The sequence below is a fragment of the Bison bison genome, unplaced genomic scaffold (genome assembly GCF_000754665.1).
Source record: "Bison bison bison isolate TAMUID 2011002044 unplaced genomic scaffold, Bison_UMD1.0 scf7180017864270, whole genome shotgun sequence".
Taxonomy (NCBI): domain Eukaryota; kingdom Metazoa; phylum Chordata; class Mammalia; order Artiodactyla; family Bovidae; genus Bison; species Bison bison.
The window spans coordinates 3,626,365-3,652,687 of record NW_011494842.1 but is presented as its reverse complement, the minus strand read 5'-3'; the positions used below and the strand labels follow the sequence as shown (position 1 = coordinate 3,652,687).

The window sequence follows — 26,323 nt, the reverse complement described above, 5'->3', positions numbered from 1 at the left end:
CCCAGGAGAATCCAGGATGGGACTTAGTAGGCAGGTCTTTGTCACACCTGGGTGAAACATGCTTTCTTAACCACCTCCGTGCTTCCAAGTAAAGTTCGCAAGTTTGTGGGTATCTATTCCACATTTTTTCAGCAGACAATATAAATGTCATCGTAGAGTTTTAAAGCAAAAGGTGTACCCCCAGAACCGAACTTGTGACATGTTATAGGACTCTGTCCAAAAATGTGTCCTTTGCCTGAATACATACAGAAAGAGAGTACACAGGTAGAAATTAAGAAAAAAACGGAGACTTATTACTAAATAAAATCCATCCTATATGACTGCCTTACAAATTTGTAGCAATATTTATGGCAGATAGATAGTAAGGCTTTTGTAGAAACCCTTTGCCATCAGTACAGGAACATGAGGTTTGGAGTCATGAAATGACAGTGACCAAGGTCTTACAACGAGTATGTGGCAGAGCAGAAGTCGAATTCTAGGCTATTTTTCCCATTCTGGGTCACTGAACCAACCTCTGATTTGTTGTTTGCCTTTAAAATCATTTTCCTTCCCTATTTCATGTAATTAAAGATTACCCTAATATGTCTCTCTTTGTGTTCTCTTTGGATGAAGAATTCCGTTTTTCAAATATTCTTCACGACATAATCTTCCTCCTACCCTCCTCCATCCTGTTTTTAATATAAACTTAAACTTTAAAATTTATTGTATTGTGTTTCATACTATCCAGTTGATTTATTATCTTACTGTGTAAATACTCACTTACTATGTATATCATTTTGAATATTGAGTCTGTCATCTAACATACATGTTGTTCAATTCTGTAAACTTTATCAACGTTTTTCTATTTATTGGTACAAATAATTGTCACACACATTGATCAGGACCAGGCTGAGGTGGAGCGTTTTTGGCACGAGATGCAACCAGTTCGGGTTACCTTGTTCCATTCCTTGGATCTTTTGGTGTGCTGATGTCATAATAAAAACAATTTAGGAATAGGTCAGATATTGGTCCAAGAGGAATTTGCCTTAATTTCTCTTTCATTTTAAGCCATGCATAGAGTCATTCTCTGCAGTTTGACTATTAAGTACATGTTTTCTCAGTAAAGTGTTTATTCTTTCTCCTACATGTTTCTCTACAGGAATTACTCAATAAATGCTTCCAAATATAATAAATGACTGTGTTTTATTGTCATGAACATAAATTCATGGTCTTTATGTTCTTCCATTTGAACTATAGTATAGACTGGGGATGCCAATATATTGAAGAGCAGCCAATAAGAAACCAACCCTGGAATTATTTTGGTGTGAAAGTGATCTCCATGCAATTCCCCAGTTACAAGAGATTAAGGAAACTGAGAAATGATTAGATAGTGAGCAAATGATATTTTCATCAGGATTTATAGAACGAGTTGCAGCTGCTTAGTTTTGTCCTTTTCATGAGTTTGATAAGATGGCTGATTCTCTTGATGACCACGTATGGAGGCATTTGCACCCACTCTAACTGCGTGTGCCACATGGGCATATCCGCTTGTGGGCAAGTCTGCACCCACACTGCATGTGCCACAGAAGCTTGAATTCCTTGGCTTGCTCTGTGGAAGCCTGTGACCTGCACTTCTGGCCATTTTATGAAGTCAGCTTAGAATCTTAGTATGTTTGGTTGCCGTGATTAGGTATCTGATTGCCCTTGGCAGATTATTATAGTGAATTTTAAATTTAGTAGTAGCTTCTTTAATGTTTTCATAGTCATCTTAAATTTCTTAAAATCAAAGTCAAACATAATATTGGCAGCGTTGGTGATGGATGGGGAAGCCTGGTGTGCTGCAGTCCATGGGGTTGCAAAGAGTCGGATATGACCGAGCGACTGAACTGAACTGAAAAATTTGAAGAAAGAAGAGTTATTTTCAACTGTTGTCCACTGTAGATTACGATTTTATCAGTCAAGGACGTTCTGAAACAAGCCTTTGTAAAACATTTTCTCATCTTCTGTAAGCAAACATTTTGATGCACATCATAGAGTCAATGCCCGCTCCAAAAAGAGTGGTTTGAGGTATCTTTTCCCTCAATATTTGAAAGACTATCAAATGTCCCTTAAAGAAATTTGCCATAACATTGAAGTTATGTCAGAAAACTTGTTTTATAATAACACACTAGAAAAACAATTGAAATCATTTGTGAAGGGTAAATTTATTTTTTTAAGTTCCTTTATTTGACATTTTTAAGATTTACAAATAAAAATAATCCTATGTATGTTTATGTTAGCTTTCTAGGGCTGGTGTAACAAAATGCCACAAATGTTGGCCTATAACAATAGGGTTTATTCTCTCACAGTTCTAGAGGCTAATAGTCTGGTTGTCCTTGGGACCCTGTTTTCTTGGAAGCTCTAGGGGATAATCTGTTCATGACTTTCTCTTAGGTCTGGCGTTGGCAGTAATCTCTAGGATTACGATCTCTGCCTCGTCAGTCACCTGGAGTTATCCCGTGTATTTGTCTATGCCTTGTGTGTTGCAGAGAATACCCTGTTTCCAAATGAGATCACATTTACTGGTACTGAGGGTTAGGTCTTGAACATATTTTCTTGGAGGACTCAGTTGAATCCATGACAGCACTGTTGTGGTTCAGTTGCTCAGTCATGCCTGAATCTCTGCGACCCCACGGGCTGCAGCACACCAGGCTTCCTGTCCTTCACCATCTCCTGGAGCTTGCTCAAACTCCTGTCCATTGAGTCACTGATGCCATCCAACCATTTCATCCTCTGTCGTCCCCTTCTCCTCCCGCCTTCAATCTTTCCCAGCATCTGGGTCTTTTCTAATGAGGCAGCTCTTTGCATCAGGTGGCCAAAGTATTGGAGTTTCAGCTTCAACGTCAGTCCTTCCAATGAATATTCAGGATTGATTTCCTTTAGGGTTGACTGGTTTGATCTCCTTGTAGTCCAAGGGACTCTCAAGAGTCTTCTTTAACACCATAGCTCAAAAGCATCAATTCTTCATTGCTCAGCTTTCTTTATGGTCCAACTCTCACATCCATACATGACTACTGGAAAAACCATAGGTTTGGCTATGTGGACCTCTGTTGGCAAAGTAATTTCTCTGCTTTTTAATACACTGTCTAGGTTTGTCATGATTTTTCTTCCAAGGGGTGACTCCTTGCAGTCACCATCTGCAGTGATTTTGGAGCCCCCCAAAATAAAGTCTGTCAATGTTTCCATTGTTTCCCCATCTATTTGTCATGAAGTGATGGGACCAGTTGCCATGATCTTCATTTTTTGAATGTTGAGCTTTTGGCCAGCTTTTTCACACTCCTCTTTCACCTTCATCAAGAGGCTCTTTCGTTCCTTTTTGCTTTCTGCCATAAGGGTGGTATCATCTGCATTGGTTGAATATAAACAACCTAAGACTGAAGTTGGTAACAGGACATCAGGGACATTGGCAATGCTTATCTCTCTGGGATTTCTTTCAGCCAAAATCCTGATTTGGGGCCAGCTGCTTGCCCATGAGCTAATCATAACCTCAGACTATCTGTTACTTAAGAAGCTTATAATTTCTCCTTGGAGCATTTTTTCCACCAACTTCTTATATCAGAAGTCTTTCCAGTGATCATTCTGTGATCAGAAACTGTAAACAATGGAGACTAGGTTTAGCTGTTGGCTTAATACTACAGTTGACAAAACAGCGTTAACACTGCTGATGGGATGACAGAGACTCTGTCTTTTTCTGAATCCTTAAAGACTTTTGTGACCAAATGTTTTATATCTTTAGAGTAATTATACTGTAACATTATGTTAAAATGTAAAATAGGAATACTAGTATAATACTTCATAGGCATTTGCCTCATTTATTTCTTAGAATGACCTAATGTCATGAACATGTAACTGAGCAGGACCTATGGGGCCTTCCTGGGACAGACCCCTCTCCATATCTTCTGCTTGAGTACCTCTCTGAAGTACCCCCATCATAACAGCATCTTGTATTTTCCCAAGTTTTTCAGATGCTAAAAGCCACCACCAACTGAAAGAAATTGATGACCAGGAGTATATAGCCCCAGACCTTTTGGAGCCTGAGGACTGATGGTGCTAACCCCTGTGACACCATGCTGGTACCTCACCATTAACCAGAGAATTGTGCATCAGATGATACATTCCTTGAGATGCTTCTGCCTCACCTGCCTTTAAAAATGACATTTCAGGGAGTTCAGGGTTTTTGAGCAGGACCCACACATTGTCTGTTCAGGACCCTGCAATATACCTTCCTCCAAACTCTGATGTTTCACTTTGTTTGACTTCACTGTGGATCAGGACACAAACTTGCATTCGGTAAGAGGCACAGACTGAGGCTTGCGTGCGCAGATCACTTGTCCACGAACTTCACAACACGGCAAGTCCCCTACATACAAATGAGTTCCATTCCAAGAGCACTTTTGTAAGTTCAATTTGTTCATAAGTCCAACAAAGTTAGCCTAGGTACCCAGCTAACACAATCAGAGGGCAAGCTGCAGTTTCACCCACCCTGATGTTGCTGGAATACACGTTCACATCTTTGAAAGCTCAAAACTTAAAAGTTCATATGTAGGGAATTGATTGTGATTTGGGAAGCAGGCTTTAAACCTAGTGGTGTGACCCTGAACACAAGCTCTCACCCTCCCAGTTATATGTTATTTTTATTTTGTTTTCTATTCAAGGCAGGTGAAATTGCTAGTGAGCACAATTTGTTTTAAGATAATTGTAGATTCTTCTCGTGAGGTTCATAGCAGTTGATCAGGCATCAGAAGTTAGTCCACTGTATAGCTGATGAATACTCCATGATATGGGGGTACCACAGTTTGTATAAAACTCAACTACAAAAGACGTTTGAGTTGTTGCCAGCTTGGGGCTGTTATAAATAAGACTGTTGTGAACATTCGTGTACAAATCTTTGTGTGAAGGTAAGTTTCCATTTCTCAGGATCAACCCTAGGAGTGCAGCTGTTGCCTTGTATGAGTTGTATATTTAGTTTTATAATTGAAATGTCCAAACCGTTTTTAAGAGTGGCCTATGCATTGAAATCTATTCTTTTATACCTTGTTTATACATTTTGTATTTACAGATTTCATTTTTGGAATGTATACTTCCCACAATAATTCTAAAGTTTGATAGCAAATGCAGTATGTGGTGGTTTGGGGATCTGGCTTTGAATCATGTGTTTTGGGAGTCTCTTTTTCTGGAGTGAGTCAAATAATAGATGAGCCAAACAGTCTCCTCAGCTTTTATATCACGAAGAGATTTTATTTTTCTTTTCTCGTTAACTCTATCCTGTGAAAAGAATATACATGAAATAGTATATGAAAAGAATGTACTTTCTAAGAGTTTTTAATGGTTATTGATTAAATGATGCTAAATTTTTCTGTGTTTAAAGGCATACCCAATTCATTTCGTCCTCAAATATAACCCTTCAAATATTTAACAACTGAACTCTTAAAGTGCTGTACTGAGTCTATAACTAATTGCTGCTGCTGCTAAGTCACTTCAGTCGTGTCCGACTGTGTGCGACCCCATAGACGGAAGCCCACCATGCTCCCCCGTCCCTGGGATTCTCCAGTCAAGAACACTGGAGCGGGTTGCCATTTCCTTCTCCAATAACTAACTACAGGTGCTATTTTATTGCGGTAGCTCTTTGTGTAGGAGCCATTGCTTTGCTCTCTCCCATTAACATTTATGTAGCTGGCTCTTTTATAAGTAGCCGCCTGTAAACAGCTCTTGCAATAAATGAGTAGGTCTCTAGACTATGGTTGAAGGATAGCTTCTCTCCAGCAGGACAAATCAAGTGTATTTATTTCTTATCTTAACTCTTATACATCATATCTCAACTTCAGTACTTATGGCTGTTGCGTTTTTCCTCTGGTGTGTTTTATCTGCATGGTATCTGGTTTTGCTCTTGATTAGTCCTATAGGGTTTCACTTTTATTCTCACTTCCAATTGTTTTTTCCTTCATAATTAATTTTTCATATGTGTCCTCCTAGTTTTATTTTACTTTCATAATCCCTCTGATCTCTGTGATTTCTCAGCTTACACATAGTTCAAGAATGAAGTTTTTAAAAATATTTGCAGTGTATATATTTGCATAGGTAAAGCTCAGAAATGAATTAAGTATTTTTTAAAGCACTTCATGCATTTTGATCTCCAGATGGAATAGGCAGGTAGCATCGCATGTTTTAGGAATTCAAAAGTTAAATTTTGAAAGTTTAAAAATGAGTGCTTAGGAGGCCTGGGACTGTTACGAACAGTCATCAGTTACCTACTGTTTTTAACAATTACAGATGATCTCTGTGATTTCCTGTGACCACTGGATGTTTGTCCCTTCATGGACTGGAATTATCAAATGAAAACTACTCTTCACTAAACCTTAGGAAACTAAACTTTGATCAGATTAATTCATTCTGTCAAGCAAATAAAAACCTTATTTCTTTGTTAATAAATGAGTGTTAATGTGCAAAAGAGAACTTTAATGAACACTGCAAAGGTCATTATTTAGTAGTTTAATACTGTGCACAGGAAGTGAGCGACTCGATGAGGATTTCTCAACCTTGGCACCATTTGCATTTTGGACCAGATAATTCCTTACTGTGGGCGGCTGTCCTGTGCCTGGATGTGGACTTCGCGGCGTCCCTGGTCCCTACACACCACGGCAGTAACACGCCTCCCCACACGTCCTTATTAAGAACATCTCCAGACATTGCTCGTGCTTAGAGTCGGGGTGGTGTCAAATCTCTTCTGTTGAGAACCCCTGGGCACCTATATAAGATTGAGACATTTATGAAAGTTTCCTTCTTAACATCCTGGTACATGTCAATAGATTAAGTTGGATGTAATGAGGTAATAAAATAATCAAATTTTACTTCTTTATAGCTTATCTATCAGTCTAGCAGACAGCTTAGTCCTTATTCCTCCAGCCCATGGAGGAGTGGGAGCATGTTACCCCAAAACTGCACCATAATTCCATGGGAGGCAGGAAGACTGTGTTGCCCAGAACTCCGATGCCATGTTGCAGAGATGATGATGGTCCCGGGACCCAGGGACAGTTCCAGTTGCCTTGGCTTTGGAGCCAAGTTATGGCTCAAGCTGAGAATCCTCCAGGAAACTGAAAGCAACGTGTTCTCTTTTTTTCTTATGTCAGATTTAATCTTTAGGTTTCATTACTGCTAGATTTTCTCTGTAAAACCTCCAAGCCTAGGGATGGAGGCAGGCTTGTCTCCATCTATTTACATAAAATAGTAAAGTAAGGTACCCTGAACCCCGCTCACTCCCCAGTCTGGCTTCCTATACACTGGATCTTTTCTGACCTTTTCTCCCCCAGCAGAACTATGGCCCTGTTCATTGTCCATTCCTCCATGACTTCTGTCTATGGTTAGTGACTCTTGTTACGTATTTTCAGATGAGGAGTTAATAGTAATGGCTTCCAGATTAGCTTTTCGGTAAAGCCGAGAGAAGTAGAAAACTGACAACTACGCAGGGCCACTGACAAAGACGTTTTTAGTCAGAAAAGCCCTGGAGTGCTTGTAGCACATCGTAGAGCAGTACTTTGTCTGCATCCACACAATGGAGCTTGTGACTTCCAAAGCCTGGAAAGTCCCCCATTTGATGGACATAAGGTCCAGTCCAGTATCTGACCAGGGAGTGAGGGAATGAATAGTACTTTGTGGGCATTGTGAGGGATGCGGCGTGGGCTTGGGTAGGCAGATTTTCCTTTCTAAGAGAAAACTGAATTGTCTTTGATGCCCTGAATTTCTTTATCACCTGTATGCTGTCAAGCCATCAGATTTCAAGTCTGTGCTTTGCACCATGGCTTGAATATTCTTGTCACGTCCTCACTGGGAGTTTGAAAAGAGAAGGGCTCTCTCAGCTCCTTATCCCTCCTCTACTCCCCTGATACTGCCAGACTAATTGTCTTGGGCACAAGTTTTGCTGAATCACAACAATCTCCCGTGGGCCTCCACACCTGGCTCCATTTGGTCTATCCCCCTCTATCTCCTGCCACCAATACAAGGATCCTGATTTCCAGCAGACCAAGTTGTCTTTTTTTTAAACCAACTGTGAATGTACCAAGCTCATACCTGTTCTGTGCTTTTGCTTATGTTTTACATTCTTGTGTGGGATGAAAATATTCCTTCTTGACATCTGATCATATTTTTACTCATCATCCCAGGTTCAGCTGAAGCCCACCTCCTCTCTAGGCTAACCATAATGCATTTCTTCTATTCCATATTGATCTCGACTTGCTTTTATTCTGAAAGCATTGACTACTCACAGTACTCGTTTTAGCCCTTAGCAGTATATGTCTTTGTTCAAAGTGGTAACAAACAGCTTTGTGTGTATAGTTCACCTCTTCATCTTATTAATACCTCCCTGGAAGGCAAGTGTTTTGAGCTTTTTAAATTTCATAAGGATATATGCTTAACAGATATTTGGTAAAGATTTATATAAATGGCCGACCAGGCATTGGTTTTATTCTGATTCTAATCATACCGTGTGTAATCCCAGATTAAATTTAAGAAGGATGTGCTTTCAGAATGTCAGAGGAGGAAGGTATATTTCCTTAGATGAGAAACTAGAGTTAGAGGTATCTTGGGAAGGGATTTATCAACTAGGAATCTGTAAAAGGAAATCAGTTTAACTTATTTGGATTATGGTATTATGTGAATAATACCATAATAATTATTGGGATTATGTGAATTGTGGTATTATTAATGCCACTTTGAATATAAAATGTTATACTGAGCCGGTAGTAGAAATGAATAATGACTTTAAGACATTTGATTTCCAAATTCTGATTTTGATTTTCTTCTTTTTAGACGTCCAGATACCTCTCTTTCCTTCACGAATGGACATTTGAAAGTGCCCTTGTCAAAGATTCGCAAGCATGGAGTCCTCATCAATGCTGTCCTCCTTGAATGACGAGTGTAAATCAGACAATTACATTGAACCTCACTATAAAGAATGGTACCGAGTAGCCGTGGACACGCTGATTGAACATGGGTTAGATGCATATAAAGAATTTCTTGCCAAAGAACGAGTGTCAGACTTTCTAGCTGAGGAAGAAATTAATTACATTTTAAACAATGTTCAAAAAGTTGCACAAAGCACGGCACATGGTCCCGATAATTCCTGCGATGATGCGTCATCTTCAGGGACTTACTGGCCTGTGGAGTCTGATGTGGAAGCCCCAAATCTTGACTTAGGCTGGCCTTATGTAATGCCTGGACTCTTAGGGGGGACGCACATTGAGCTCCTCTTTCATCCACCAAGAGCACAACTGCTTACGATTAAGGAAACCATTCGGAAGATGATTAAAGAAGCAAGAAAGGTAATATTTCTGTCTCTAGATGAAAGATATGAAACGTTGGAAATCACCAGAGTAGTATCAATGCAGCAGTCTCCAGCCATTTTGGCATCAGGAACCAGTTTCGTGGAAGACCGTTTTTCCACAGACCAGGGTAGAGGGGGTGGGAGGAATGGTTTGGGGATGATTTGAGTGCATTACATTTATTATGTGCTTTTTTTTTCTGTTATTCTTACATTGTCATATATAATGAAATAGTCGTGCCACTTGTCATAATGCAGAATCAGGAGGAGCCCCGAGCTTGTCTTCCTGCAACTGGCCAGTCCCATCTGGGGGTGACAGGAGACAGTAGCAGCCCAGTGCTAGCATCACTGCCTCAGATCACCAGGCATTACATTCTCATAAGGAATGAGCCATCTAGATCCCAGTAGTTCACAGCAGGGTTCATGCTCGTCTGAGAACTAATGCCACCCCTGATCTGAGAAGAGGCAGAGCTCAGACTGTAAAGTGAGCGATGCAGAGTGGCTGGAGAAACACACGAAGCCTCGCGTGTTCACCCTTCACTCACCCCCTGCTGTACAGCCCAGTTCCTAACAGACCTCAGACTGGTAGCAGCCCGTGACCCACGGGTTGGGGACGCATGGTATAATAGATACATATATTAATAAGAATCTCTACATATATAGACTATGCGTGTTACTTTCAGGAAATATACATACAAATATATAGGCAGGCTGTACTTCTCATATGTTGCAAGTTTCTGGGATCAGGTGTTGCGTCCCTGCTGCAGCTGGAGATTTCCTTCTCTTCATCATGTTCATACATCTAAGAGATCTTCATGCATGAGATGTAAGGTGTATGGACTGGAAATGGGATGATTTGATGCATTCATAATCTAAATCATCTAACTTTTCCTTAATCTCTGAAAGGAAATATGTGATTAGTAAATCTAGGAAAACTCTCCTGGTTCATAAACGCACAGAGCCCTAATTCTTGCTCTGCGGCTGCTGCTAAGTCGCTTCAGTCGTGTTCGACTCTGTGCGACCCCATAGATGGCAGCCCACCAGGCTCCCCCGTCCCTGGGATTCTCCAGGCAAGAACACTGGAGTGGGTTGCCATTTCCTTCTCCAATGCATGAAAGTGAAAAATGAAAGTGAAGTCGCTCAGTCGTGTCCAACCCCTAGCGACCCCATGGACTGCAGCCTACCAGGGTCCTCCATCCATGGGATTTTCCAGGCAAGAGTACTGGAGTGGGGTGCCATTGCCTTCTCCAATTCTTGCTCTGGATATAGTTTATTTTGGTAAATAAAACATTTTGTTGTTGTTCAGTTATTCAATGCTGTCTGACTCTTTGCAACTGCTTGCACTGCAGCACACCAGGCTTCCCTGTCCTTCACTATCTCCTGGAGCTTGCTCAAACTCGTTTCCATTGAGTCAATGATGCCATCTGACCGTCTCATCCTCTGTTGCCCACTTCTCCTGCCCTCAATCTTTCCCAGCTTCACAGTCTTTTCCAATGAGTTGGCTCTTTGCATTAGGTGGCAAAAGTTTTGGAGCTTCGGCTGCCGTCTTTCTAATGAATATTCAGGGTTTATTTTCTTTAGGATTGACTGGCTTGATCTTCTTGCAGTCCAAAGGACTCTCAAGAGCCTTCTCCAGCACCACAGTTCGAAAGCATCATTCCTTGATGCTCAGGCTTCTTCATGGTCCAGCTCTCACATCATTCATGACTACTGGAAAAACCATAGCTTTGACTGTATGGACCTTTGTTGACAAAGTGATGTCTCTGCTTTTTAACACGCTGTCTAGGTTTGTCATAGCTTTTCTTCTGAGGAACAAGTGGCTTAATTTCATGGCTGCAGTCACTGTCCACAGTGATTTTGGAGCCCAAGAAAATAAAATCTGTCACTGTTTCCATTATTTCCCCATCTATTTGTCATGAAGTGATGGGACCAGATGCCATAATCTTAGTGTTTTGAATGTTGAGTTTCAAGCCAGCTTTGCAATTTCCTCTTTTCACCCTCATCAAGAGGCTCTTTTCTCTTCACTTTCTGCCATTAGAGTGGTATGATCTGCATGTCTGAGGTTGTTGATATTTCTCCTGGCAATCTTGATTCCAGCTTGAGCTTCATCCAGCCCAGCATTTCACATGATGTACTCTGCATACAAGTTAAATAAGCAGGGTGACAGTATACAGCCTTGACGTACTCCTTTCCTAATTTTGAACCAGCTCATTGCTCCATGTCTGGTTCTAACTGTTGCTTCTTGACTTGCATACAGGTTTCTCAGGAGGCAGGTGAGAAAATATTTCTTTCTCAGAAGGTAGTCTTGTTTTCCCTTCTCTAAGAATTTCCCACAGTTTGTTGTGATCCACACAGTCAAAGGATTTTGTGTAGTCAATGAAGCAGAAGTAGATGTTTCTCTGGAATTCTCTTGCTTTTTCTCTGTTCCAACGGATGTTGGCAATTTGATCCGGAGATCCTCTGTGTTTTCAATCCAGTTTGAACATCTGGAAATTCTCAGTTCACATACTGTTGAAGCCTGGCTTGGAGAATTTTGAGCATTACTTTGCTAGCATGTGAAATGAGTTCAATTGTGTGGTGATTTGAACATTCTTTGGCATTGACTTTCTTTGGGATTGGAGTGAAAACTGACCTTTTCCAGTCCTATGGCCACTGCTGAATTTTCCAAATTTGCTGGCATATTGAGTGCAGCACTTTCACAGCATCATCTTTTTAGGATTTGAAAGAGCTCAACTAGAATTCCATCACTTCCACTAGCTTTGTTTGTAGTAATGTTTCCTGAGGCTCACTTGACTTCAGACTCCAGGATGTCTGGCTCTAGATCAGTAACCACACCATTATGGTTGTCTGGGTCATTAAGACCTTTTTGTATAGTTCTTCTTGTATTCTTGCCACCTTTTCTTAATCTCTTCTGATTCTGTTATGTTCATACTATTTCTGTCTTTTATCGTGCCCATCTTTGCATGAAACATTCTCTTGGTATCTCTCATTTTCTTGATGAGATTGCTAGTCTTTCCCATTCTATTGTTTCCTTCTATTTATTTGCATTGTTCACTTAAGAAGGCTTTCTTATCTCTCCTTGCTATTCTTTGGAACTCTGCATTCAGATGGGTATTATCTTTCTTTTTCTCTTTTGCCTTTTCCATCTCTTCTTTTCTCAGCTATTTGTAAGGCCTCCTCAGACAACCATTTTGCCTTTTTGCATTTCTTCTCGAGGGTGGTTTTGATCACTGCCTCCTATATAATGTTATAAACTTTCATCTGTAGTTCTTCAGGCACTCTATCAGATCTAATCTCTTGAATCTATTTATCCCTTGAATAAAGCATAGATTTTCTTATTTATTTCCTGAGTTGTGTGAAAACAGTATTTAGTCAGGCTTGATAATGTAAAATTCTGAAGTAACTTTATGAGGTGTTTAGCATGTTAGGGTATCTGTTTTCTTTATGAAATATTTATATTGGCTTATCAACCTCAGAAATTCTATCACAGAGCTCAGACGAAACTGTAGAAATATTTTTTAACTAACATCATAAAGCTTATTGAGAGCTTTCTATGTACTCAGCACCATGATAGGTGTTTTGGACATTACAACACGATTTTCGAAGTTGTTTATTGAGTTTTAAAATATATAAACAAAAGATTATGATCATTAACTATGAAGTGTCTATTTCTTAGTTATGGACACCGTGTTGTTGTTGTTGTTCCGTTGCTAAGTAGTGTCTGACTCTTGGCGACCCCGTGGACTACAGCACAGCAGGCTCCTCTGTCCTCTACTATCTCCTGGAGTTTGCTCAAACTCATGTTCATTGAGTCAGTGATGCTATTTAACCATCTCACTTCTGCCACCCACTTCTCCTTTTGCCTTCAATCTTTCCCAGCATCAGGTTCTTTTCTAATAAGTCAGCTTTTTGAATCAGGTGCTTCAGCTACAGCATCAGTCTTTCCAATGAATGTTCAGGGTTGATTTCCTTTAGGATTGACTAGTTTGATCTCCTTACTGTCCAGAGGACTCTCAAGAGTCTTCTCCAGAACCACAGTTCAAAAGCATCAGTTATTCAGCATTCAGTCTTCTTATGGTCAAATTCTTACATTCTTACATAACTACTGGAAAAAAAACATAGCTTTGACTATTCAAACTTTTGTTGGCAAAGTGATATCTCTGCTTTTTAATATGCTATCTAGGTTGGTCATAGCTTTCCTTCCAATGAGAAAATGTCTTTATTTCATGACTGCAGTTATTGTCTGCAGTGATTTTGGAGCCCCCAAAATGAAGTCTTTCATTATTTCCATTGTTTCCCCATCTGTTTGCCATGAAGTGTTGTGACTGGATGCCATGATCTTAGTGTTTTTCATGTTGAGTTTTTGGCAAGCTTTTTCATTCTCCTCTTTCACTTTCATCAGGAGGCTCTTTAGTTCCTCTTCACTTTCTGCCATTAGAGTGGGGTATTATCTGCATATCTGAGGTTGTTGATATTTCTCCTTGCCTTCTTGATTCCACCTTGAGATTCATCCAGCCCAGCATTTCACATGATGTACTCTGCATGTATGTTAAATAAGCAAGGTGACAATATACAGACTTGACATACTCCTTTCCAAGTTTTGAACCAATTCTTTGTTCTATGTCTGGTTCTAGCTATTGCTTCTTGACATGCATACAGGTTTCACAGGAGACAGGTAAGGTGGTCTGGCGTTCCTATCTTTTTAAGTATTTTCCACAGTTTATTGTGATCCACACAGTGGGCCTATACATACTCTGTACACCTATGGATACTTCTCCATGTATACTATACAGTAAGGAAATTTAGACCTAAAAGGGGTTTGGGATGCAGACATACCTGGCATTGCTTTCCTTCATGTCTATGAGACACAGAGATGCTTGGGAAAGCGTGCTTTTAGGAAGTACAGAGGTATTAGATTCCTTGAAACCCACAGGGACATGACAGTTTGCAAGACAGGCAACTAAGAATCTCTAGTTCTCATTAAGGAGACACAATGTTCCAAGACCAATGTCACATGCAGGCTTTGCAAAGTAAGGTGATTTTTTACCCCCTTAGATCTTCAAAGCTCAAATAAGCTGACTTTGTACTCGTATTAACCCCTTTAGCAGGATTACATTAAGAAATCACTCATCTATTCTAGTTGTTAAAAATTAGCTGTAGAATCAGGCCCATGGTAGGTATCTAGACTTTCACTGAATAAGTTGAAATAAGTTATTCACTTATTTCAGTGAATTCACTTATTCACTGAATAACTATGAGAATTTTAAAAACTGGACTATTCTACGCTCTGTAAACAAATTCTACAGGTGTATTTTGTAAAACAGCACAACTCGAGAATACATACATATACTCATATATAAACTCATATGTATTCTCGAGTTGTGCTGTTTATATATACTCATATATAAACTCATATATATTCTTGAGTTGTGCTGTTTTACAAAATACACCTGTAGAATTTGTTTACAGAGCATAGAATAATGCAGTTTTTAAAATTCTCATAGTTCAATTTATATATAAATTCAATATATTAGTTCAGTATATACGAGTCCTTGTATAGGTAATATAGAGCTTCCCTTGTAGCTCAGCTGGTGAAGAATCTGCCTGCAATGCAGGAGACCTGGGTTCGATCCCTGGGTTGGGAAGATCTACTGGAGAAGGGAAAGGCTACCCACTCCAGTATTCTATCCTGGAGAATTCCATGGACAGTATAGTCCATGGGGTCGCAAAGAGTCGGACACGACTGAGCAACTTTCCCTTCACTTTCACTTCATAGATAATATAACAAATACCAAGTAGTAATATTTGTGAATTTCTGTTTGGGGAGACAGTATGCTTTTGAACTACAGTGTTAACTGAAAAATGCATCAGTGAAGCTTCATATTTTTATTATGTTAATCTTTGCAGTCATTAGTTCATCAGCCTGAACCCCAGGCAGTCTCCTTTGGGGCACTGCACATCTGTGATACAAAGTGAAATTCAGGAGCTAGCCTGAGTTCTCAGGCAAGCACTCAGTGGACACTGAACATTAGTCATGACCTTCTGATGTATTTTTGTTCTAATGTGACAGCTATTTACTTAGTAAACCTTTAACAGTAATATCCTCTGCCTGGTCATTGTCTGCTGGGAATTCCCACTTGAATTAGCAAACAAGGAACTCAAAGTCCAAACGGTAAAACAATAATATGATGCTTTGCTTCTCTTTCACCAATTCCAAGTGGCATAAAATAAGGAAGAATTTTACCTTTACACTTACCCAAGGTATGTATATTACCTTGCATACATATATCTATCCTGAATTCAAAGAAAGAGAATTATTTGAACTTTATAAGTTGAGTAAAATGAAATTGACTATAAATCACAGTAGATAACAGTGGTTTTCTGTTATTTTCCCCAAAGCATTGGAGAATGTGTTTGTTGCTTACCAGATTTAATACATATTTTGACCAAATGGGCTATAAATATATGAGATGTATGTTATGCTAGTATTTTGGAAGTTTCTTGCTATGTCACAATGTTAATTTAAAGATTTTTGAAGGATCCAATACTCCAGAGAAGACACAGTTATTGACCACATTTTTAAACAATTTTGCACTGCTTGCCCATAAGTCCTGTGAAAAATGTTAAAATAAGAAAAGAAAATATTGCTGTGAAATATTGTGAAATCGTAGCTTGTCAAAACACGTTGCCTTGGAAATATTCTGCCTGCTTTTCATGACTCAGCAGCTGAGTTAGGCTCTTGTAAACCTTCAGATTCTAGCCTATTAGTTATCATCAAAAACTTCTTGTTTCTGAACTATTTTCAGAGGATGAATTCTCTTTACTGATAACTGTCAATGAATTGTCACGAGAGGATGAAATGTACAAAGAGGATTATCTTTTTTTTTTTCTGATAAAGTACTTGAATAATGTTTATTTTGGAGGACAGAATGAAGTTCCTTGCTTCCACATTTCTTAGGGAAAGTCTTTTGTTTTTTAATTTTATTTTTGGCTGTGCTGTGCCTTCATTGCTGCTTGCCAGCTTTCTCTAGTTGCACTGAGCAGGGCTCCTCTCTTGCACGGGCTTCTCACTGCAGCAGTTTCTATTGCTTCAGAGTGCAGGCTCTGGGGTGCACGGAGCTCTGTAGTGTGGGGTGCAGACTTAACTGCCCTGTGGGGTGTGGAAGCTCCCCGAACCGAAGATCAAACCCATGTCCCTTGGATTGGCAGGTGAATTCTTAACCACTTCTTCACCGCCAGGGAAGTCTATGGAAATTCTGTTCTTAATCATTATGAGACTATGGAGCTATGAGGTCGTAACAAGTAATGCAAGGAACCAGCATAGCTGAACCCAGTAACAATCTCAGAGAAGAATTTAAATTTGTTTTCACTATTCTGCTTGCAAATGAGATAAACTGCTTATGAAATAAATGTCATTTAATAGAAAAAAATAAAAATAAAAAGAATTCAAAAGCAGTTTTCTTAGAGGTCCAAATATTTGAAGTCCTATCATAACCACCAAACTAGCCTTCCAGTTCCTTGAGAATGGAAATAAAAATGATGCTATATCTCATCTCTCTTGTCTGGGAATATTTTGTTTTTGAACTTTGCTAATTTATTGCATTTGCTTTATCTCTGAATCATTCTGCTTTTATAAGAAGAATATAATCTTTATAGCATTTCAAGGATTCATAGATTTGTATTTATTAATTTTATTTTTGCCAGTTGTCACTTACAAGTTGTTCAGAAAGATGTTTTCTTTTCTTTTTCTTTTGCAAATTTGATTATTTGAGAAGTTTCCTATGAGAAAATCCAGTTGTAGGTAGTACCTTGTGCCCTAAGAGGATCTTATTTTTATTTACTGGCTCTTTGTTAACCTCCTTCTATTTATGTTACTGTATGGTTGACATAATTATATTTGGTTCAACTTTATAAAGTCTGATAGCGTCTAGCAAGACTTTTCCCAGGTAATTATTTGGCTCTCAAGAAGTGTTCCCAAGATGATATATGCATTTATTCCTAATTACCATGAATACCTCTTATGAAAATGTCTCCTCTAATTACTTTGAAAAGTCATCTTTCATTAAAGTCACTTTTCTTCTAGCCACTCAGTGGTAGATATCCATAAAGTCATCATTTTTGATCATCTTGAATATGTAAATGTTTAAGCAGATACTGCTGGTTTTTGTTTCCTAATTCTAGCCTAGTGTCTTCTGTGGGATGTGACTCTTACTCTTGTGAAATATGGAGAAGTCACATAAGCAAAAATCTAGTGAGAATTAGGCCAGCGTGATTCCCAAGGTGCTCAGACCTGCATCTCCTGAGTTAAGTCTTGGTTGCTCCCTGAGTCACCGTTCCTGGGTGTGTCTGTTATGGCCTCAGGATCCTTAATACTAACAGAAACTGAAGTACCGGGTGGCCCCATTGCCTCAAAGTGAAAGGTGGCTGATAATGGAGACTTTTCCCGGGACTTGATGGGTGCAATCAAAGTGCTGGCGGCTTGATAGCTAACCAGTTGTGGATTGAACAAGTCATGGTGCCTCTCCAGGTATCTCCACTTGTTTAATGAAAGACACAAAGCGAAACCTTTTAGGGTTTTTTAAATCGAATGTTCCTGCCCAAATCTCTAACAGCAGTTACGAAGTCACGATGATTTCCGTGTGTCATATTCCTTCATTACGTGGGTAGAATTCACTGTGTCACTTTCACTGCCACTTCTTTGCAGTCGTATCCTGCCCAGCTAAGGGATATTTATGTGTTTATCCCTGCCTTTATTATCTCTCTCCTGATGTGTCCAATGCTTATTAAGAATTTCCTCTCTGTACCCTTCCTATTTCAACACTCACCATGAATATTTCATTCTTTAAATTTGAGTCAAAATTAGTTTCTTCCAGGAAATAGCTTTTGCTTAGTCAGATTTAATGACCGTAGTATCCTGTGATGTTAATTTAATAGCTTTTCTTTGAGTAAATGCATTATATGTGTGTGTAAATGTGTGTGTGGATCTGTGTCTGTGTGTCTGTGTGTGTTGAGGAAAGAGAGAGAAATCTTGTTAAGAATCTTTTTTACAAAATTTTTATTGGTGTAGTTATAGTTGCTTTACAATGTTGTATTAATGTCTACTGTACAGCAAAGTGAATCAGCCATATGTATCCATATATCTCCTCTTCTTTGAATTTCCTTCCCATTTTAGGTCATCACAGAGCAATCAGTAGAGTTCCCTGTGCTGTTCAGTAGATTCTCATTAGTTATCTATTTTATACATAGTATCAATAGTATATATATATATAAATCCCAATCTCTCAACTCGTCCCATCTCCCCTTCCCCTTTGGTATCTCTATGTTCTCTATATCTGTGTCTATTTTTGCTTCATAGATAAGATCATCTCTACCAGTTCTTTTTTCAGATTCCACATATATACATTAATATGTGTTTTGGTTTTTCTGACTTATTTCACTCTGTATGACAGTCTATGGGTCCATCCATGTCCCTACAGATGACTCAGTTTTGTCCCTTTTTGTGAATGAGTAATATTCCATTGTATATATACACTACATCTTCTTTATTTCATCTGTCATTGGACATTTAGGTTGTTTCGATGTCCTGGCTATTGTAAACAGTGCTGCAGTGAACACTCACTGGGGTACATGTGTCTTTTTCAATAATGATTTTCTCTGGGTATATGCCCAGTGGTGGGGTTGCTGGGTCATGTGATAGTTCTATTCTTAATTTTTTAAAGAACCTCTATCTTATTCTCCATAGTGGCTATCTCAAGTTATATTCCCACCAACAATACAGAAGGGTTCTCCTTTTTCCATACCCTCTCCAGCATTTCTTGTTTGTAGATTTTCTGAAAAAGTCTTTTTTAAATTACACTGACTTTATCATGTCAACTGTCATTGTGATTGCATGGGAATACTCTTTCTATGTCAACCCTGGTCCTGTTCTCCTATCTTCCACTACTACCAATAAACTTGATATTAAGTATATAATTTTTAACACAGTTACTTAAGGAAGAGGAAAGAGGAAAAAAATACTCTTTCAGTTCAGTTCAGTCGCTCAGTTGTGTCCGACTCTTTGCAACCCCATTGACTGCAGCACACCAGGCCTCCCTATCCATCACCAACTCCCGGAGATTACTCAAACTCATGTCCATTGAGTAGGTGATGCCATCCAACCATCTCATCCTCTGTTGTCCCCTTTTCCTCCTGCATTCAATTCATCAGGGTCTTTTCAAATTAGTCAGCTCTTTGAATCAGGTGGCCAATGTATTGGAGTTTCAGCTTCAGCATCAGTCCTTCCAATGAATATTCAGGACTGATTTCCTTTAGGATGGACTAGTTGGATCTCCTTGCTGTCCAAGGGACTCTCAAGAGTCTTCTCCAACACCACAGTTCAAAAACATCAATTCTTTGGTACTCAGCTTTCTTTGTAGTCCAACTCTCACATCCATACATGACTACTGGAAAAATCATAGCCTTGACTAGGCAGACCTTTGTTGGCAAAGTAATGTCTCTGCTTTTTAATAAGCTGTCTAGGTTGGTCATATCTTTCCTTCCAAGGAGCAAGCGTCTTTTAGTTTCATGACTGCAGTCACCATCTGCAGTAATTTGGGAGCCCCCAAAAATAAAGTCTGCCACTGTTTCCACAGTTTCCCCATCTATTTGCCATGAAATGATGGGACTGGATGACTTGATCTTAGTTTTCTGAATGTTGAGCTTTAAGCCAACTTTTTCACTCTCCTCTTTCACCTTCATCAAGAGGCTCTTTAGTTCTTCTTCACTCTCTATCATAAGGATGGTGTCATCTGCATATCTGAGGTTAGTGATATTTCTCTTGGCAATCTTGATTCCGGCTTGTGCTTCATCCAGCCCAGCATTTCTCATGATGTACTCTGTATATAAGTTAAATAAGCAGGGTGACAATGTAAAGCCTTGATGTAATCCTTTTCCTATTTGGAACCAGTCTGTTCTTTCATGTCCAGTTCTAACTGTTGCTTCCTGACCCGCATACAGATTTCTCAGAAAGCAGGTCGGGTGGTCTGGTATTCCCATGTCTTTAACAATTTTCCACAGTTGATTGTGATCCACAGAGTCAAAGGCTTTGGCATAGTCAATAAAGCAGAAATAAAATTCTCTTGCTTTTTTGATGATCCAGTGGCAATTTGATCTCTGGTTCCTCTGCCTTTTCTAAAACCAGCTTGAACATCTGGAAGTTTACGGTTCACATACCGTTAAAGCCTGGCTTGGAGAATTTTGAGCATTACTAGCATATGAGATGAGTGCAATTGTGTGGTAGTTTGAGCATTCTTTGGCATTGTCTTTCTTTGGGACTAGAATGAAAACTGAACTTTATACTTTAGTCCTGTGGCCACTGCTGAGTTTTCCAAATTTGCTGGCATATTGACTTCAGCATTTTCACAGCATCATCTTTTAGGATTTGAAATAGCTCAACTGGAATTCCATCACCTCCACTAGCTTTGTTCATAGTGATGCTTCCTAAGTCCCACTGACTTCACATTCCAGGAGGTCTGGCTCTAGGTGAGTGATCACACCATCATGATTATCTGGGTCATGAAGATCTTTTTTGTATAGTTCTTTTTTGTATTCTTGCCATCTCTTCTTAATATCTTCGGCTTCTGTTAGGTCCATACCATTTCTGTCCTTTATTGAACCCATTATGGCATGAGATGTTCCCTTGGTATCTCTAATTTTCTTGAAGAGTTCTCTAGTCTTTCCCATTCTATTGTTTTCCTCTTTCTTTGCACTGATCACTGAGGAAGGCTTTCTTATCTGTCTTTGCTATTCTTTGGATCTTTGCATTCAGATGGGCATATCTTTGCTTTTCTCCTATGCTTTTGGCTTCTCTTCTTTTCACAGCTATATGTAAGGCCTCATCAGACAGCCATTTTGCTTTTTTGCATTTCTTTTTCTTGGAGATGGTCTTGATCACTGCCTCTTATACAAGGTCACAAACCTCCATCCATAGTTCATCAGGCATTCTATCAGATCTAGTCCCTTAAATCTATTTCTCACTTCCACTGTATAATCATAAAGAACTTGATTTAGGTCATACCTGAATGGTCTAGTGGTTTTCCCTACTTTCTTCAATTTCAGTCTGAATTTGGCAATAAGGAGTTCATGATCTGAGCCACAGTCAGCTCCTGGTCTTGTTTTTGCTGACTATAAAGAGCTTCTCCATCTTTGGCTGCAAAGGAGTGTTTGAGGTTTCTTGATTGACTTGATAACATTTATGGGCAAAATATTGTATCCTCCTTTAATTGCACAATTTCAAATGATGCTTTTTTTCAGAGAGACTTCATGGAATCTCATGAAGGCTCTGAATCACAGAGTCAGTTAGGGCCAGGTTGAATCCCAACTCAAACAACTGTTTGCATTAAACATTGTACTACAACCGCTTTGAGCTTTAGTTTTCCCATCTGTGAAATGGATATGCTAATACTCCACTGGGTCCTGGTGAGAGCGGAATGAAGGGACTGACATGTTTACCACGTTACCCCCATACATTTGGTGCACGTGGTGTTGAGATGATAATGGCCATTACTCCTCCTCCTCCTCCTTCTACTTTTCTTCCTCTTACTATATTTTTCTAGACCTTTATGTTGTCAAAATTTCATCATCCTTTATTTTTGAATCACTGTGATTTGGCCTTTCTTTTTTAAAAGTGAGAGCGAATGAACAACGAAGTCCAGCATCTAAGAAGACAACATCTTACCAGGAATGGCAGCCAAGGTTATCAGCTGTTGGTGAAATGACTCAAATCCATTTCTGAAGTATTGTGGTGATTATGTAGCAGTGCATTAGCGAAGTGCATAGCGTTTTCCAAGGGTTATCGCTTAGAAGGTTCAAAATGGGAAAATATTGATTTCAACATAAGTGTGCATTCTTGAAAATACTACCTACTGTGAAGACAGCTCACATGTTACAAATTTTATACTCAGGATGTGCAGAAAAGGCATCCTCTTTAATGGACAGTTGTTCAGAATTGAAGAAAAAATTCTAAACCACGCTAAGATCTGAAAAGATACAGAGTTTTGGTGAAAAGCTAAGGGGGAGGACGGGGAACATTGTTGTAGACCAAGAGGAAAAAAAAGAGTCATTCCATTTCATCTCTAATTTGAAAAGTGATAATTTTTTGGATTTTTATACAAAGATTCTATATTTATAAAAAAAGAAGAGCAATTTTTTGTAAGTTTTATTTTAGACTTGACATTTAGTGTCCAAAGTTCAAGTAACCCTGAGTTTATGAACTATTATTACTTACTAAATATTTCTGATATAATTAAAAAAGTAATAGAGGACATATTATTTAAGACTTACCCTAATTAGTCATCTCAGCTTAAAACTGTATTTTCCAGACCGAGAGGCTATTTCTTCTTTTTGCTTAATGGCAGCAATACATCTGAAATGTATGAGAAAATACAAATAAAATTGTTATATAAGATCTCCAGCTTGCTTTTTATACTAAAGTCATGTGTAATTTTTGAGTTTCAGGTGTTTTACCAGGGTATGTCTTATCAGGTAAAATCTAAAAATCACACTTGATTTTCATTTTTAACCCATTTTTATTTGACAGTGGCAATTTGGGAAAGAGTTTACTTTTAAAAGAATACTTAAAATCATTTATAGGAGACAGTAAACTTATCAGAAACTCTGCCTTGGTGGTATTAACCTATACCTCTATTACCAGTTGGGGAAAAAGGTTTTAAAATTTGAATTATTCAGAGTGCACATGATTTATTTGATTAAGGGAAATGTTTTTAAGACCATTTTCTGCCCTCAGTTACTATCTTTTGGTACCCTTTAATTCTTTTTTTTTTTTCTTTACAATATGAGCTGTGAGAAGAAGTTCCCCTAGGACTGTGTGTGGTGTGTGCATTCTTTCTATTGAACTGTGAGGGAGACTGTTATTGACCACGGCACAGAACTTAGTTCAATGTGTTCTGGGATCTCTGAAGTAATTTATTTTTTAATGATAATTTCTGCTTACTCATTTTCCTTCCTGTCGTAGGATTAAAATAAAAAATAAACAGGTACTTATTGAAGTGTGTAACATTTTTCTGATACCACACCTTTAGTAGTTTTTGGAACGGCAGATCTAATTGTCATCATAAAACATTATGATCATAAAACATTCGGTTTTCCTAACGTCTCAGTGATCCCAAAAGTTCATAGGGATAGAGTTAAGCAGTTGTGCAAACTCAGATGCTTTTTGGGGGAAAGACAGAAAAGTAATTCTGCACAGGAGAAAGGGGCAAGTGATAGACATTCCAATGCGAAGTCAAAAGAACACGGATGAAGAGGACTTAACCTCAACTCTGTGGGCATCCCTGTTTAAAGTGATGAAATAGAGGCTTCCCTGGTGGCTCAGTGGTGAAGAGTCCGCCTGCCAGTGCAAAAGATACAGTTCAGTCTCTGGTGGTCTGGGCAGACCCCACATGCATGGAGTAACTAAGCCTGTGCACCACCGCTGTTGGCGCTGTGCTCTAGAACCCAGGAGCCACAGCTGCTGAAGCCCGTGCTCCACACGAAGAGAAGCCACGGCAATGAGAAGCTTGTGCTCTGAAGCTAGAGGATAGCCCCTGTGGCTGCAACTTAGAAAAAAGTGCATGCAGCAACAAAGACCCAGCCCAGCCAAAATAAATAAATAAGCAAAGTTATTTTAAAAATGATATAAATAAATTGAGATTTGCAGCTGATTGTGGTGATAAACTTAGAAACTCAGGTCAGATTGAAGTATCTTATCAAATGTTAACTTCCATGAGAATAAAGGGATGTAACTGTCCTATGCTTATCTGTCCTCTTAATAAGATGTGAAATGTAATGGGGGTGGGGGTTGCTTTAGGATGTCTTTTTGAGGTAAGGGAGGTTGTCGCAAAAGATTGAAGTTTTGAAGTTCAAGGATTTTTGCCTATTCTCCTGTAGTTGCCACAGATTCATCATGAGACATATACTTTATATCAACTTTTCATGTCGTTTAAATAGTCACTCTTCAATTTCTTGAAAAACATTGCTTAGCTCTTATTATCAGGACTGGAACTAACAACTGATTTTTGAGGAAAGGATTTATGTTGTATAATCCAGTAATGGTAACATGCAATATTTGTGGAACACTTATGTGTCCTGTACTGTTCAGCAGTTTTCATGCACTACTTTAAATTGACCTTCACACTGCCCACCTCGTGAAGGGGGTACTTTTATGATCCATATGTTAATGGTGAATAATCTGCTTTCTGGTAATAGGCATGATGAGGTCAGTGGTAATGATCCAAAAGGATCATAATCAGAAAGTATGAATGGCGGCCTATTCCCAAATGGAGGTTGTAGAAGATCTGGTGAGAGGGTCTGGCCTGGAGTGTGGTTGGTGGCCGTGTGGGAGTGCTGGTTTCTAAAGGGACCAGGCACAAGGCCCCTGTGGGGTTTGCTGCTGGAAGTCAGAAGTGACCGCCTGGAACTGACAGAAGACTGTGATACGTGGATGGGGTGTAGCACCTAGGATACAGACTGTGTTAGGACACACGGGAAAGAAACAGATTCTCTGGATTTCACACAAAGGCGACTTTAGAAGAAGGAATCAATGAGCTTGTCCTTTGGCCTCTGTTGTATTCAGCTATGACTGGATCAGCTAGCCTTCGGCGAGCCTTAACAGTGATCAGTATAGCGGGTGGCTCACTCATTCAGCAAATATTTATTTAAAGTAAACTGCTTGTCAAATACAGTTCTAAATTCTGAGGATACATAAGGGAATAAAACCCCAAAGAAACACTGTCTTTGAGTGGAGCTTATGGACAAATAGGGAGATTTAGGTAATAAGCGCAATAAATGAGGAATGCTATGGAGAAAAACAGAACACAAACATGGAGGGGAGGAGCATTGCGTGGGGGCAGGGGGCAGCTTAAGATCTTAAATTGGATTCTCAGAGGAGGCTTCATCAACAAGGTGATGATGGAGCCAAGATGTGAGGAAAGAAGGAAGGGCCCTGCCTCTGCTTGTGGGCAGATCAGACCAGACATGGGGTAAGCTTTAGGGCAAGGACATGCCTTCTTGTTTATTAAAGGAAGAGTGTGGATACCAGTTCCTGGACCCAAGAAAACAAAGGGAGATGAGCAGGTGAGTTCAGAGAGGTACCATGAGGTCCTCATGGACCATTACAAGGACCTTGGTTTATGCTCCATATAAAATGGGGAGCCACTGGAGAATTTTGGGCAAAAGAGAGACATGCTCAATTTGAAATATGCTGTATTTTAAAAGGATACATCTGGCTGCAGTATTGAAAATTAACTATAAGGGCTCAAGAATAAGCTTGCTAATTTGCTCCAGTCGTATCTGATCTCAGACACTATCAAAGTAATGCTCAAAGTCTCCAAGCCAGACTTCTACAGTTTGTGAATCATGAACTTCCAGATGTTCAAGCTGGATTTAGAAAAGGCAGAGAAATCAGAGATCAACTTGCCAACATCTGTTGGATTATCAAAAAAGCAAGAGAGTTCCAGAAAAAAACATCTACTTCTGCTTTATTGACTATGCCAAAGCCTTTGACTGTATGGATCACAACAAACTGTGGAAAATTCTTAAAGAGATGGGAATACCAGACCACCTGACCTGCCTCCTGAGAAATCTGTGTGCAGATCAGGAAGGAACAGTTAGAACTTGAAACAGACTGATTCCAAATCAGGAAAGGAGTGTGTCGAGGCTGTATATTGTCACACTGCTTATTTAACTTATATGTAGAGTACATCATGAGAAATGCTGGGCTGGAGGAAGCACAAGCTAGAATCAAGATTGCTGGGAGAAATAGCAATAACCTCAGATATGCAGATGACATCACCCTTATGGCAGAAAGCGAAGAAGAACTAAAGAACTTCTTGATGAAAGTGAAAGAAGAGAGTGAAAAAGTTGGTTTAAAACTCAACATTCAGAAAAATAAGATCATGGCATCTGGCCCCATCACTTCATGGCAAATAGATGAGGAAACAATGGAAACAGTGGCTG

The 26,323-nt window shown here is 39.3% G+C and overlaps 1 protein-coding gene across 3 annotated transcripts in view; it reads left to right on the top strand.

The window, feature by feature from the left end:
- The window catches only part of FAM83B (family with sequence similarity 83, member B), a 96,427-nt gene that overhangs the window by 12,663 nt on the left and 57,441 nt on the right, over positions 1 to 26,323 (top strand). Inside the window, exon 2 of one of the 3 annotated variants that reach the window (XM_010848544.1) lies at positions 8,829 to 9,332. In XM_010848544.1, coding sequence (XP_010846846.1) covers positions 8,889 to 9,332 — 444 coding nt within the window. In that variant the 5' untranslated portion in view covers positions 8,829 to 8,888. Of the gene's footprint in view, positions 1 to 8,820; positions 9,333 to 15,509; positions 15,593 to 26,323 lie in introns of those variants that run through there. The other 2 variants (XM_010848543.1, XM_010848545.1) reach the window with 2 other exon arrangements.